The sequence below is a fragment of the Psammomys obesus genome, unplaced genomic scaffold, assembly GCF_907164565.1.
Source record: "Psammomys obesus unplaced genomic scaffold, mPsaObe1.curated_primary_1811, whole genome shotgun sequence".
NCBI lineage: Eukaryota > Metazoa > Chordata > Mammalia > Rodentia > Muridae > Psammomys > Psammomys obesus.
This window is the reverse complement of record NW_026588752.1, coordinates 5,179,434-5,194,536: the sequence shown is the minus strand read 5'-3', so window position 1 is coordinate 5,194,536 and position 15,103 is coordinate 5,179,434. Positions and strand designations below refer to the sequence as shown.

The 15,103-nt window shown below is 49.7% G+C and overlaps 1 protein-coding gene across 1 annotated transcript; it reads left to right on the top strand.

Moving 5' to 3' along the window:
* Positions 1–12,190: 12,190 nt before the first annotated feature.
* On the top strand, positions 12,191–15,014 carry Dnase1 (deoxyribonuclease 1). The gene is made up of 9 exons (XM_055604436.1): positions 12,191–12,618; positions 12,712–12,859; positions 13,108–13,196; positions 13,333–13,416; positions 13,638–13,753; positions 14,039–14,151; positions 14,225–14,379; positions 14,638–14,734; positions 14,928–15,014. Exons 2-9 carry the CDS (start codon positions 12,713–12,715, stop codon positions 14,979–14,981), a joined length of 855 nt encoding a protein of 284 aa, XP_055460411.1. The 5' UTR covers positions 12,191–12,618; position 12,712; the 3' UTR covers positions 14,982–15,014.
* Positions 15,015–15,103: the final 89 nt, after the last annotated feature.

Here is a 15,103-nt window from a genome sequence, read left to right as displayed (position 1 = left end):
TCTTCTTCTTCTTCTTCTTCTTCTTCTTCTTCTTCTTCTTCTTCTTCTTCTTCTTCTTCTTCTTCTTCTTCTCTTCTTCTTCTTCTTTTCTTCTTCCTTCTTCCTCCTCCTGTTTTTCTCTAACAGTATCCATGTTTCGGTCTTGGATCATTTTAATCTGATTTGTTTCCGTTTTTTGAGGCAGTCTCACTATTAGCCTTAGCTGGCCTTGAACTCAGAAATCCACCTGCCTCTGTCTCCTGAGTGCTGGGATGTAAGGTATGTACCACCATGCCTGACTTGAGCTAATTTTTGTACGTGATGAGAGACAGGAAACTAGTTCCATTCTTCTACAAGTAAACCCCAGCACCATTTACAGAAGAGGCTGTCTTTTCTCCAGCAGTAGCTTCCAGCTCTTCAGTAGAAATCAGACGGCATGGCTTATTTAAGGATATTTTGTCTCAGTGGATGCCTGTGCAAGTGGTGTGGGGTGTGTGTGTGTGTGTGTGTGTGTGTGTGTGTGTGTGTGTGGTGTGTTTACTGTGGCTGTAGAATAACTTGAAATCAATCAGTCAGTGTGATACCTCATCTTTCTGCTCAAGGTTGCACTGGCTGTTCAGGATCTTCTTTGCTTCTGTATGAATTCAAGATTGCTTTTCCTATTTCTGTGAAGAATATCATTAGAATTTCAAAGGTGAGCATTGACTCTGTAGATCACTTTCAGGAACACAACCATTTTTACAGCACTGGTTCTGTGATCCATGAATATGGAAGGTCTTCTATTTCTTTAGTGTTTGAAATATTTCATTATATAGATTTACCACCTCCTTGGTTTATTTAGTCTATTTGTTCCTAGGCATTTTATTTTTGAGGCTATTGTGAATGGGATTATTATTATTATTATTATTATTATTATTATTAATTATTATTATTATTATTTTGAGACAGTGTCTCTCTGTGTAAGAGCCCTGGCTGTCCTAGAATTTGCTTTGTAGACTAGGCTGGCCTCGAACTCGCAGAGATCTGATCTGCCTACCTCTGTCTCTGAGTGCTGAGTTTAAAGGTGAGCACTATTACCACCAACTCTTTTCTTGATGTCTTTCTCAGTGTGTTTGTTATTGGTATAAAGAAAAGTTACTAGTTGTTTTATGCTAGTGTTGTATCCTGCTACTTTACTGAAAAGGTTTACAGATCTAAGTATTTCCTAGAGGAGTTTTTAGGATCCTTTAAGAGTGTATCATCTTCTGCTAGTAGACGCAATGCGTTTTTTGTTTGTGTTTTGTGTTGTGTTGTGTTTTCCTATTTTTATTACTCTTGCTTTGTTGCTCTGGCTAAGAATTCTGAATCAACCATCTTCTGCAAATAGCCAAGACTTCTTGTGAAGGAACTGGGTCACCAACCCAGCCACAAAACCTTCCACCTACAATTTGTCTTCCTTGCAAGATGTGCTGGGGTAGAGCTGGTACAGAACTTGTGGGAATGCCAGTAAATGACTTCTTGAACTTGAGGCCCACGCCACGAGAGGGAGCCCATGGCTGACACTGCCTGGATGGCTAGGAACCAGAGGCTAGGTAGGCTAGAGTCCTAGGAGAAAAACAAACACAACTGGCAAAACCAAAACCAGAACAAAACAGGTCAGTGAAAGGATTCCTCGGACATCCTGCTACACTCGTAGACTGGAGCCTAGTATAATGGAGACTTCATCAGCAACTGATAGGAGCAGAGACCCACAGCCAAATATCAGGTGGAGCTTGGAGAATCCCAAGCCTATGGGGGGGGGGGGCAAAGGGCTGTAGGAGCCAGAGGGGTCAAGGGCACCGCAAGAACACCCACAGCCCACGGAATCAACTGAGCAGGGCGCATCAGCGCTCACAGAGACTGAAGCAGCAATCACGGAGCCTGCGTGGGTCCACACTAGGTCCCCTGCATATATGTTACGTTGTATAGCTTGGTGTTCTTGTGGGACTCCAAAGAGTGGGAGTCTGACTCTATGGCCTATGCTTGGGATCCTTTTCCTCCTACTGGGTTGCCTCATCCAGCTTTGATAGGAGGGTTTGTGTCTAGTCTTATTGTAGCTTGTTATGCTGTTTGGTTGATGTCCCTGGGAGGTCTGATCCTTTCTGAAAAGAAAGAATGGATCTGGGGGAAAGGGGAGGTGGGAGGGAGGGGCTGGAAGGAGAGGAGAGAAGGGAAACTGTGGACAGGATGTAAAATATGAGAGAATAAATTAATTAAATTAATAAAAAAAGAATTCAGCTGCTGTGCTGAATACGAGTGGAGAGAGCAAATAGCCTGTTTTGTTAATAATTTTAGAAGAGATATTTGAAATCTTTCCCCATTGAGTATAATGTTGTCTGTAGAATTGATTCTTACATGAAGACAGTAGAAGAAAGGGCTGGAGAGATGGCTCAGAGGTTAAGAGCACTGGCTGTTCTTCCAAAGGTCCTGAGTTCAATTCCCAGCAACCACATGTGGCTCACAACACACATGCAGGCAGAACACTGTATTAATAATAATACAACAGAAGAGAGATTTATTATATATGTAACTGGTTCTGCTTTGGGCAAGATGGGCCTCTCAGGGGCGTCTCAGCAAATACGTCGTGATGGAAGACACAGATCCACTGAGAGAGAAGCTACATAGCAGCCTGCAGCCCAGCAGCTGTGACTACCTGCCCCCCTGCCTCTCCTGCTCCTCCCGCCCTCCCTGTGGCCTCCTCAGGCACAGCTTCTCAGCCTGCCTGGCCTCTGCCCCGTCGGGAGTACCTGTGTTTTGGCGTGTGCACGTTGTTCTCCCCTTTGGCTCTGGTGCAGAGGTGCCTAAGTGGTAAGGACTAGAGCAGAGCAGCGCTGTGGAGGCTTATCTGCCTGACTTTTAGTGACCTCGGCCTGTGAGGTCATAGTTTTCACTGTGTCTGATAAAGTTTTCTGCTGTTTCTTTGGATGTCTTTAGTTTCATTTGTGTGAGACTGTCAACTATGCACACGAGGCTGCTCGATAGAGACGGACACTTTCTGTCTGTGCTCATTCGAGCAGTTCATGTTGCTGTGTCTTCAGGCCACCAACCTCTTACGTTCCCACTTATCTGCTGTTAATCCCACCTGGCATACCTTTTTATATCTTTATTTATTTTTATTGTATGAAAGTTTTGCCTGCATGTATGTTTGATCACCACATGCATACATGGTTCCTGTGGAGGTCAGAAGAGAACATCAGATCTCCTGGAAAAGGAGTTGTAGGTGTCTATGAGTCACACTGTGGTGCTGGGAATTGAACCCTGGTTCTTGGCAAGAGCGGCTAGTGCTCTTAACGCATGAGCCACCTCCCCAGCTCCCGTGTCTTTTTTTTTTTTTTAAACCATTTCAGGTTTTATTTTTTCTCTGACTTCGTGTCTCTTCCTTTTGCTCTTCTACCTTCTTGACTACGTGGAGCTACAGTAGTTGGTTTATGCCTTTGTCTGCTGCTCTAACTCTCACTTCTGGGTCAGCTTTTAGTGATTTTTTTTTTAAAAGTGTTTTATGGTGCTGGAGAGATGGCTCAGAAGTTAAGAGGACTGTCTGCTCTTTTAGAGGCCCTGAGTTCAAGTCTCAGCAACCTCACGGTGGTTCACAACCATCTATAATGAGATCTGGTGCCCTCTTCTGGCAATCAGGCACACATGTATACATAATAAAGAAATAAATCTTTTTTAAAGTGTCTTATGAGCCTTGTTTGATGTTTTCCTCACTCTCATGTATTTTCACAGGCATGAGTAAATCCCAGCTGGAGGCCAAGGAAGCCCTCTGTGTATCTTGACGCTGGAGAGCTAATCTATGCCTCGGCCTTCTGTCTAACACTTTACCTTGTTAACTGGAGTGCCCCGATCGCCACACTGCTGTCTGGAACCTCCTTCCAGAGAGAGCTGGTATAGTCATAGGCTCACATTTGCTCATTTCTCCTTCACTGAGCTCTGCCCTGCTCTGTTGAAACTGCTGCATTGTTTAAGCTTCCGCTGTCTAGTTAATGCAGGCTCTTTTCTGAATGCAAACAGAACAAACGAGCCAGTGTTTCAGGACTGTGATAATATGAAAAATAGGTAGCCTGTTGGTTAAGATGACTGACCCTGCTAACACTACATTTTCTTCCATAACCAGCCACCATGCAAAGGGACTATCAGGAAGTCTGTAGAGCAGTGGTGGCTAACTCCTGATGGGCAGCTGTGCCTCCATACAAGCCACAAAGTGAAAAGGCCAGAACGTCGCCCTTGCAAGGTGAGTGGACATGCCTTAGGGGGAGAAGGTAGGAGAGCTGTTCCCAGAGTTCTGCACCTCCATCTAGAGGTTAACACCAGGCAGCTGCCTCTCCCTCTCCCTCCCAGGGTGCCTGCCCCTCCGAGGCAGGACTGTGTGTGTCAACTCCACTTGCCCCAATAGCAGAACCCAGACCTGTGGCTGGAGCATGGCCTTGGGCTATGTTTGTGTCTACTCAGACCACCCCAGTGATGGTAGGGAGGAGGGACAGTTTTCTGTTGCGAGCCTTGGGAGGTGAGCGTCCTGGAGGCCGTCACTGAGGTTTTTCTTGGGAAATGCCGAATCTCCCACAGCGTGTGCAGGTCCTCACCCCACAGGAAAGATCAATTAAGAGGAGAGACCCTACAGCTCATGGGCAAGAGGCGTGGGAGAGGCGCTCGAGAGATCTGAGGAGCCATGGTCTTCCCGTGCCGGGAACAGGGCTGCCTGGGCCGGGCTCCCTAGCCTCACTGCTGTTGCACAGAGTAGAGAGCAGCTGTTAATCTCAATTTTGGGGAGACAGAGCAGGTGGATCTTTGTGAGATCAAGGCCAACCTCGTCTACATAGCAAAATTCAGGCCATCCAGGAGTACATATAAGGAAACCTTGTCTTTAAGAGGAAAAAAACAAAAGTGGAGACCAGCACAGCCACAAGGCTAGTGCCAGGGCAGGGGAGTCTGACACCAGCTGCCCCTCCCAGGAAAGAGTGGAGCTGGATGCAAGGCGGTCTCGTGCAGGCTGGGGGTCTGTGGCTGAGCTGGATGCAAGGCGGTCTCGTGCAGGCTGGGGGTCTGTGGCTAGACCTTTGGCAGTTATTATGCAAAGGAGACACTGTCGGCACAGTCCTTGGCCTCAGGGTTGCTGGCCAGCACGAGACTCAAGTTTAGGTGTAGGAAGCCTCCTCTCTGTGGCGATGGGCATGTGGCTCCTTCCCAGAAGCTGCTGCCCTACAGCTCTCTGCCTTTTTGCCACTGCACATGTCAGAGTCTTCTGACTGTCCCTGCACCCTAGGTTCTTGGTGTGCTGTGGTGTTCCAGGTGTACTACCGTGTCCTAGCTCTGTGGACCTTACCTTCTGTCCTGGTCATTGTCCTATTGCTTCGAAGAGACGCCATGACCAAGGCAATTATTACAAAAGAGCATTTAAGTGGAGGCTTGCTTACAGTTTCAGAGACCGAGTCCATTCTCATCGTGGCGGGAGCGTGGCTGCAGGCACTGAAACAGGAGCTGAGAGCCACATCCTGACCCAGAGGCAGAGAGAGAGGTCAGAGCCCACCCCCAGCGACACACCTCCTTCCACAAGGAATGGTACAAATGTAACATTAGCACCAGACCACTGTGCCTCGTGTCATGTGTCTTTGGGAGCATAAGCTCTCTTCTTGCCCGTGAGCTTAGACTACAAGGGACCGACTTCCGCACCGTTTTTCTACAGCTGTCTTTCCATTTACATGTTCCCTAAAAGCGAGCGCAGAGAGATGGCAGCGAGGGCGGGGGAATGTGGGGTCGGCCTCAGCAGGGTCTGCCGGGAGTGCGCTGGGCTCACATGCCGTGCAGCTGAACAACAGTTCACTGGTATGCCGGGCTCGGCATGACTGGCCAAGCATGACTGTGCAGCAGCTGCGGGCTGGGCAACCCAGGCGCTGCTGTTCTGAGTAATTTTCCACTCTGGGCTAGTGGCATCTTCCCGGTGAGTAGGGCTGGTGAGCCCAGATTGGGTCCTGGGCCAAGGGCAGCTTGCTGAGCTGAGGACTGCCTAGGGCCTGCTCCGGAAACAAAGCAATGCCATGCAAAGACATGGCCACTGCTTTTGTCCCCAGGATGTTATGGGTTCCGTGCACATTGACTCTGGAAACTTCTGTCCAGTGCCACCCAAGCAGTGGGTGCTCTTTGAGTGCCCCATGGCTCTCTCCTGGGTTCCTCTGGAGGATCCTGAGGCAAAGGATGCATGTCAGGAGGAGGTAGCTCTGGAAGGAGCAGAGTGGGTGAGCTGAAGCTCAGCCATCCCATAGCTTTGTGATGGGCTGAGGACACCAGAAACTTCTGAAGACAGAAGACACAGTCTCTGCCTCACGAAGCTGGTGCTACCAAGAAGCTGGCTAGAAACAAGAGTGAACACCACTGAGCACCTTAAAATAAATATGCGACATGGACCCTGAGAAAATCAAAGTGGGCTGTGTTGGGGGCAGGGATGCCAGAGAGAGTTTCTCTGGGGTAGATCACATGTAAACCAAAACTGGAATACAAGAAAGGACCCAACTCTCAAGGTAGAATGGAATGCTTTGAGCTAGAGCCTCATAGGTCATGGTAAGCATTAGATTTCATGGGAAGGACAATGAACACTTGACAACAGATTTTTTTAAGTAGAATAATGTGATCAAAGATCTGATTACAAATTTATGAGGTGTTCTGGGAGCCTGTGGACTGAGTCCTGATGAGCAAGGAGGCCAGGGGCATTGGTAATGGAGTTAGTGTCGTGACTGTACTAAGGGTGAAGCAGAGAGTCTGAGCACATCTGGAGACGCTGAAGAGGAGCAGGGACCTGTGATGGCCTCTCATGATGGGTAGGTCCACCATGACTGATGGACAGGGAAGGCAGGAGTGCCACCTAGGGTCCAATATGAGTGGGAGATTAGTATGCCCAGCAGAGGTGGGGGATGGCATCCTAGCCCAGTGAGGCCTGAGATGAGGTCCCTGCCTCAGGGATGCCCCAAGAGCTGAGTCTGGGCCTGACAGCAACTGATTAAGAAACCCCTGTCCCCGTGGTCCACATCAGCTTGCCAACTAGTCCTGTTCTCCAACTTCCACCCTAGACTCAGACACATCTGCTCACTGTTTGCATGCGCAGGATTCCATTTCCCCCATCCAAGGAGCTCCCTGAGATGCAAATCTCAGGGTTAAATACTTTTGAGTTTTCATTTTCAAGTCTATTTTTGGATATCACACTTCATCTGTTTGTATGACTCAATGTTTTTCATGGTTTAAGGAAAAATAGTTTATTTTGAATGAAATATGGGTGACCATGTCCCAGGAACACAGACTCAGGGCCCCTGGGGTTTTTATTTATAAAAATTAAAAATCAGTCATGGGAAACGTCAATACATTTAGACCATAAAAATCAAGGCATGCACCTATGCCCCAGACCCCGGCATACCCTGCCAACCTCATCCTGCCACACTGTAGCTCAGGGTTGTGTAACCCCAGTGCCATCAACCAAACCTGGAAGCCATATGCTTGTCCGTTACTCATTAGTTCCCCATTCTCTTAAATCTGAATACGAGAAGGGCTTGAACCACTGCATTGCCTCTTTTGTTTGTGTTGGGGGCACCTACAACCTTGAACACGCTGGGCAAGAACTCTACCACGGAGCTATTTTTTTTTTTTTTTGAAACTTTCTACTTTGAGACATAGTCTCAGTAAGTTACTCAGGCCGGCACTGAACTCACAGTACAGCTCAACCTCCTGAGTGGCTGGGATTATATGCCTGCATTTCCAGGTTTGGCACTTGTCTCAAATGATTGGTTTGTTAACCATTTATAAGATGAAAAGATCACTGTTTTACAGGATCTAAATAAACTTCAACACTAGTTATCTATGCGTTTCCAGTTTCTTTTTAGTATATGCTCTCATTCCTCCCTGATGAAATGTTAGTGATCCTGTGTCCCCATTTGGTTAAGCTGTGTGTCTTCACAGTGGTGCTAACGTGTCTCTGCTAGTTGCTGTAGGCTGGCACTAAATACAGGCCCAGGTGTCCATCATGTGTCCCTGGGCTTCCTGCATCCCAGGGTAGTTACAAATGCAGTCCACGCATCTACAGACCACGCCATGTCCCTGATGGAAACAGGTGCACCTGTAGAAGTCTGATCAGATCTAAAGTTGCTTGGCACAATTCATTCCTGCACGCCACTGTACTCCTTAATAAGGAAGCACAGGACGCTGGCTGTCTCATGTGAGGCCAGTAGCCCCTGACTGTAGGCCCTTACTGGGGACTGTAGAACTTGTGTTCAAAGTCTCCCTTCTTATCTGTGGGGAGCTTTTCCCTGTAGATAATGGTTCTCAGCAGTGACATTTTTATGATAATGGTAGGGTCAGCTGCTGAATCTTGGACTTTGTTGTTTTGGAGAAAAGTTGGCTTCCTGTCATTCACACAGGTTGCTGATATCTGCCCCACCCCCCTTATCATAGTGTGTATGTGTGCACAACTTTTGAGAGTCAGTTATTTTCCAAGCCTTTGTGTGGGTTCCAGAAATTGAACTTTTTGTCAGGTTGGTGTGGCAAGTGTCCACTCTCCCGTTGCTGATCTGTCAGTACAAACGCATGGCTTTAAATACAAGTAAAATGCTTAATGCATGGCAAGTTCTTAGAATAATGTAGACCCGAGTGTCTCTGTGAGATGTTGAAGCTTTTGTGAATGATGCAATGCAGAAGTAACGGAGTATTGTGGAAGGTAGGCTGTCTGCTCCCTAATTGGCCGTGTCCAGCTCCTTAGGTCAATGCTTCCCAGGCTTCTCAGTGCAGACAATTTAGCGAAGGTTCAGTAGTAATACCCCAGGACCGGAGGTCACAGAACATCACTGAGAGATATATTTTATTAGGTATGCAAACCCAAGCAGTGCATACGGCCTCACAATTTACAGTAAACTTTTGGAAAAGTTAGCCCACGTGAATATTTATTGTTTTGTTTGTTTGTTTCAACACAGGGTCTCACTCTGTAGCTCTGGATGTCCTGGAACTATGTAGACCAGGCTGGCCTCAAACTCATAGAGATCTGCCTACTTGTACATTCTGAGTGCTGGGATTAAAGGTACGTCACCACACCTAGCTAACACATACATTTTTTTTTTTGAAGTTGTTACATTCATTCATTGTGTGCATGTGTTCATGGATGTGCCAAAGCATGCATGTAAAGCTCAAAGGACAATTTACAGGGGATGTTTCTCTCCACCAGGTGGATCCTTCAGATTAAATTCAGGCTAGCAGCGAGTACCTTTAGCCACCAAGCCATCTCACTGGCCCATATATGAAATTTGAAGAAAAACTTCTTTGTAACCATAGCTGTCCCTGGGCCATATCCGCCTGCTGGAGACTTGGACTCCACCGTCCTCACCATCCTCATCTCAGTCTGCATCGATTCCCATGGTAATGCTTTCTCAGGGACTGCTGCAACCGAGGCCTGCAGACCACCACAGGGAAGGAACTCGGTAGTCAGCCTGTTGTCTGACACCCACAGAACACCGTGTACAGAAATGGGGGTTTCGCCACTCACTGCAGTTACTCTGTGTCCCTTCTCTGTGGAGAGGGTGGCGTGGCACTGGTGGTGGCACAAAGCCCTACCCAGCCTGCCCCACTGGGGCCACTGGTTTCTGGTCACAGTGCTTAAGAGGATTTTTCCCGTATCCTTTGACTTGGCTCATACTTCAATAAACCATTGTTATTTGCTGTTTCCCCACTATCTGTGACAAGAGTAATTTAAAAAGAGAATATTGTAAATCATCATAGCTGACCTTAAAAAAGCTCACCTGATCTGAGAAAGTGGCCAGCTTTCCTCATGGCCACTGGCTGTCAGCATACACTTCCGTGTTGATGTGACTGAAAATTCCAGAAGTGTTCAGCTGCTTCTACCTTCCATGGGGCCTATTCCTGCATGTCCAAAGTGGGCTATGGCATGGATGGAGTGTGCCCCTGGTCCTCCTGTTGATGCTGGGCATGGCAGAGAGCATCACATACCCTGTTTATCTAGTGGGCTTTCCACTTCCCCCTTTTTGTCCTAGTCCAGCCCCAGGGACAAAGACATACACGACAGAAAATGACCTTTCTTGTGCACGCTGAGTTTTGAGGCCACAGAAGTTGACACAGAAGAACACAGAAGAGAATGGTAAGTGAGGCTGTGTAACATCCCAGAGGCTTCTTTCCTTCTGAGAGGGGTCAACTACTGAAACTAGTACTGCGTCCACTGACCCTCCAACCACAGAGCAGGCAGAGAAGCCCTTATCCCAAGCTGAGTGGCTCTCAGGGAGCCCTGTTGTAGGGGCCACCGTGTGCAATTGGTGCCCAGGACCCAGATGCTGCCTAAGGCCTGCGCCTTTTGCTGGCTGGAAGGAGGGTAGGCACGCCTGAGAGCTCCTGGGAGCAGGGAGTGGGGAACGGGCTGGCCAGTACCCTTAGCTACACATGCTGAGAAACAAGAGGGCAGGGCGCTCGCCCCAGGTATTATTGGTGCTTTTGTGTCCATCTGCCTGCCCCAGCCACAGTGCACGCTGGTCTGCTCCCGCTCCCACCATCAGTCCCTCAGATGTGTGACGAGGTAGAGAAATGAGAGGTGTTGACCCAGCAGGTGTCACAGCTGCCACTCCTATTTTTGAAAAGACTTGAATGGGGCTGGACCAGAGTTTGCTACCCAGTGCCTCATAACCAGCACACACCTGTAAACTCAACGAAGAATTCTAGAATGTGCAAGGTGGAGGCAGGAGGATCACAAGATGAAGATAATCCTTGGCTGCATACACATCCTGACACCTTGTTTCAACAACAGAACTGTGATGGGGTTTCTGGCAGGTGAGTGATGTGATCCGAGACTTGTGCAGGCACAAGCACAGGAGATATGCACCGAAGCACAGGAGATATGCACCGGTGCCACTGAGACACTGGCCTCCTGGAGGCGTCTTTACCTTTGTACTCTTGTCAAGTCCTAGCCCTGCATGCCAGGTGCCTTGGCCAGCTGCCAGGCCTGCTGTACTTTGCTGACTCCTGACCTCTAGGCTGTCCTGCTTCTGGTATATCCAACCTCCTGTAGCTGCCTGCTCTAACATGCACCACTTCTCCCTGGGTATACAAGCTCTTCCTTCCGAAGGGAGGTTCAGTTGCTGTAACATGGTAGTGCTGTCTTTGGAGAGCTGCACAGAGCATCTAATGGGGGGATAAGTGATGCAACCCCAAAAGATGCCCACATCTTAACACTTGGCAAAAAGAGAGCCTTGTGGGAGCTGGGAAGATGGCTCTGTTGTTAAAGTGCTCACCATGAAGCCAGATCTGCAGCACTCATGTAAGACTAGCATGGCATGTGCTTGTAATGCCAGTACTAGGAGGCAGAGGCAGGGGGATTCTGGGGGCTTGCTGCTCTAGCCAATTTGGTGAGCTCTAGATTCTGTGGGAAACCCTGACCCAGAAACCAAGGCGGGGAGAGGCGGAGGAAGACACCCTGTCATCCACATGAACACACACATACTTGCAGTTTACGGGAAGGAGCACAGAGTAAGGTGAGAGAGTGTGCACGGTCCTGGCCTCATCCTAGAGGACAGGAAATGCAGCTCCACTCAGATAGAGGGATAATGGCCCAAAAGAAGCCAATATGATCACAAAGGAGGTTGGAGGGACAAGAATCTTCCCTAGAGAGGGGTACGAATGGCTTCAGACACCTGGGTTTTGAACCTATGGCTACGGAGCTTTCATGGATTGTGGTAGCTTGTTACAGACTCCTAGGGGACAAACACAAAGGTACTGTCAAGGATTGATAAAAAAATGAAGGCAAGACCTAGCCCTGAGCTATGCGGTCATGTGATGTAGGCACTTGGGGTCCCCCAGAGCTTTTTGTTCCCCCAGGAAGAATTCCCACCACTCAGCCTTGCATTTCCCATCCAGAGCCTCTAGCATCTCCACAACTGAAGCCACAGAGCAGAGTAGCTGTCCTGGGAATCCATGTGCAACATGCCACAGCATCTAGAGTTTAGCCACTGCCTACAAGGTGACATTAAGGCCCCTAGAGCACACACAAACAGATGAGCTACGCCCACTGCCCATCCCCAGGGGTGAGGACGGCGTGGGCAAAGGACACTGCTAGATGTTTTATAATCATGCACAAACATGGTATCAGCTGTGTTTTTACAGCAGTGAGGAGGCACTGCGCCTGCTGAAGTGAGCATGTGCAATCAGCCTGTCTAGGGCCCCAGAGGGACAGCCACACAGGCAGCCCCATTGTTCTCTGCTCTCAGGTGAAGGGTACACACGTGCCCTGGGGAGGTCATAACTGCCTGAACCTATAAAACTGGCAAGGCAGAGCAGGTTGGCATTGCCTGGGCAGTGACCTGGAGAGCTAGCAGCTCTGCAATTCCACACTGCTTTTTGTTTTTTTCCTCTATACATTCTGTATAAGAATTTTCCTTTAAAAGCAAAAGGAGAAATTAGTATCAGGTTTGGGCAGCATTCTCACATCCTACAGGCCTCTCCGTGAGAGTCAGGTGGGCTCCCTGTGAGGGGTCCCTTGCTCATCAGAGTAGACTCGGGGACACATCCTACCAACAGAGCAGTTCTGTTCTGGCTGGTGATCCCCAGTGATCCAAGTCATCTCAGATTGCCACTGCACCCAGAACTGGCTTTCAGGTGAGTGCAGGGGAAGGACTGGTCCCACTGGTGGATCTAGGATGAGGGTGGTGGGGTCACTGCTTCTTTGTCCTGACACCCCCAATCTCACAGGATGAGGTGCACAGGGCTGATGGCGATACTGTTCACCATGGCCAGCCTGCTGCAGCTGGCTGTGACTCTGAAAATTGCAGCTTTCAACATCCGGACTTTTGGGGAGACTAAGATGTCCAATGACACCCTCGTTAGCTACATTGTGAAAGTAAGTTTGGGGTGGCCTATGCCTGAGAACAGACAGACCCCGAGGGAAGGTGTCAGCCATCTCTTGGGACCACAGAAGTCAGTAAGCCTCAGGCCTTCCCAGTACCTGGGTGGAGTCAGGGCTGTCAGGCCACTGTCAACACTGCCCATGAGTAAGAGCGGCAGCTGCAGCAACGGCTCTCAGATTCCAATAGGGACAGGGTCTGATGCCCTGGGCTGCTTGCTCAGTTGTTGTGACCCTACTCCCAGATCCTGCGCCGCTATGACATCACCGTTGTCCAAGAGGTCAGAGACACCCACCTCGTGGCTGTTGGGAAGCTACTGGATGAACTCAATCGGTGGGTGACAGTGCTGGGGCCTGGAGTCTGTGCATGTGGCAACTAGTTACAGGGGACAGCCTCACTCCCCGGGGCCCCATGGATGGAGTTTGCTACTGGGTACTACGAGGTTCCCTCTCTGGTTTCCTTTATCCAGGGATGCACCTGACACCTATCGCTATGTGGTCAGTAAGCCACTGGGCCGCAACAGCTACAAGGAACAGTACCTTTTCCTGTACAGGTAAGGCCCCCACGATCAAAGCCCGAGCATACAAGCATGGAGACGGAGACACAGACCCCAAGTCTGGCTGCAGCAGCTGAGGGTGCTCTGGGGAGCCCAGGGGCCCTTACAGAGCAGGAGCAGCAGTGTGTATCACAGGGTGCAGGATGAGGTTCAGTCTGGGTGGACGGCTACTCTCAGGTGCCTCTCAGCCCCGAACTCACCTCCTGGTCTTTCTTCAGGCCTGACCAGGTGTCTGTTCTGGACACCTATTACTATGATGATGGCTGTGAGCCCTGTGGAAATGACACCTTCAGCCGAGAGCCAACCATTGTCAGGTTCTTCTCCCCATACACTGGTGAGTGCTGCTGTGCTCCACTTTCAGCCCTGCCCAGGCCAAGATGGAGTCACATCTATGGCTCTAGACACCTGTGGCAAGGGTAGCCCCCACCCACACCTTGCGCATCCATTCCGTCAGGGAATGCCCTCAGCTCTCAGTGCTCTGAATTTACATTTAATTCCAAGGAGTATGTCCATCCTGAGGGGGGCTGTCACACATGCGTCATCTCTATCTCCTCGGACCAGCCCCGATCCAGGCTGGTCTCTGCACACCATGTCCTTAGAGTGCCTGCTGTCTCCTCAGAGGTCAGAGACTTTGCGATCGTGCCCTTGCACGCAGCCCCGACAGATGCCGTGACTGAGATCGACGCCCTCTACGATGTTTACCTGGACGTCCGGCAGAAGTGGGGCCTGGAGGTGAGACCGCCCTAGGACAATGGGCTCGACTGGCCCCATTTGTCCCTGGACCAACAGGCATATCTCCTGGCAGGACGTCATGTTGATGGGAGATTTCAATGCTGGCTGCAGCTACGTCACTTCCTCCCAGTGGTCTTCCATCCGCCTTCGGACAAGCACCATCTTCCAGTGGCTGATTCCTGACAGTGCCGACACCACAGCGACATCCACACACTGTGCTTACGACAGGTAAGCAGCCTCGAGTCAATGGCTAATCAACCCTTCACTCACTCACCCCTCTCAAAAGAGGCAGAAACTTCGGCTCTCATGGGCTCCTTAGTGCCAGGGGACGGGGTCCTATCTGGGCACCCCTACAGGCTGGTTCCTGCAGGGCCTTCTCTTAGTGCTCCTGTGTGGAGCAAGGTTGGAGCCTGGGGCCAGCAGACCATTACCAAAGACTATGTGGTACAGGGTGGTGAGGGAACCGTGTCCTTTGACGTCCTACAGGATTGTGATTGCTGGAGCGCTGCTGCAGGACGCTGTTGTCCCCAACTCAGCTGCTCCCTTTGACTTCCAAGCAGCCTACGGTCTCTCCAGCCAGCTGGTACGTGTCCTTCCTTCATGCAGTTTAAGTCAGCTTCAGGCCAAATAAGAGCTGACTTCAGTGATTCCTGACATTGCTACTGTTTTCCACACTAGACGTGGGTGGAGGTGATTTAGGCCAGGAGCAGCAAGGCTTTCGAACTGCTCACCCTCTCTGACCCTGTGTTCTCCCCACTTCTTCCCTGCCTCTGTAGGCTGAAGCCATCAGTGACCATTACCCAGTGGAAGTGACCCTCAGGAGAACCTGACGTCGCCACGCGGCACAGCCACACTGCTTCCGCTGAGGAGATGCCAGCTGCACATTTGGCACTGTAGCATTATACCCTCTGTATACTGTAGCATTAGACCATAGATAACGTCTACCACATGG

Bases quoted from the DNA above. Each gene is read 5' to 3' on its own strand.
- Dnase1 (XM_055604436.1), top strand. From the start codon at position 12,713: ATGAGGTGCACAGGGCTGATGGCGATACTGTTCACCATGGCCAGCCTG. The intron at 13,417-13,637 runs GTAAGGCCCCCA...GTCTTTCTTCAG, and splicing joins CAGTACCTTTTCCTGTACAG to GCCTGACCAGGTGTCTGTTC. The intron at 14,380-14,637 runs GTAAGCAGCCTC...GACGTCCTACAG, and splicing joins ACACACTGTGCTTACGACAG to GATTGTGATTGCTGGAGCGC.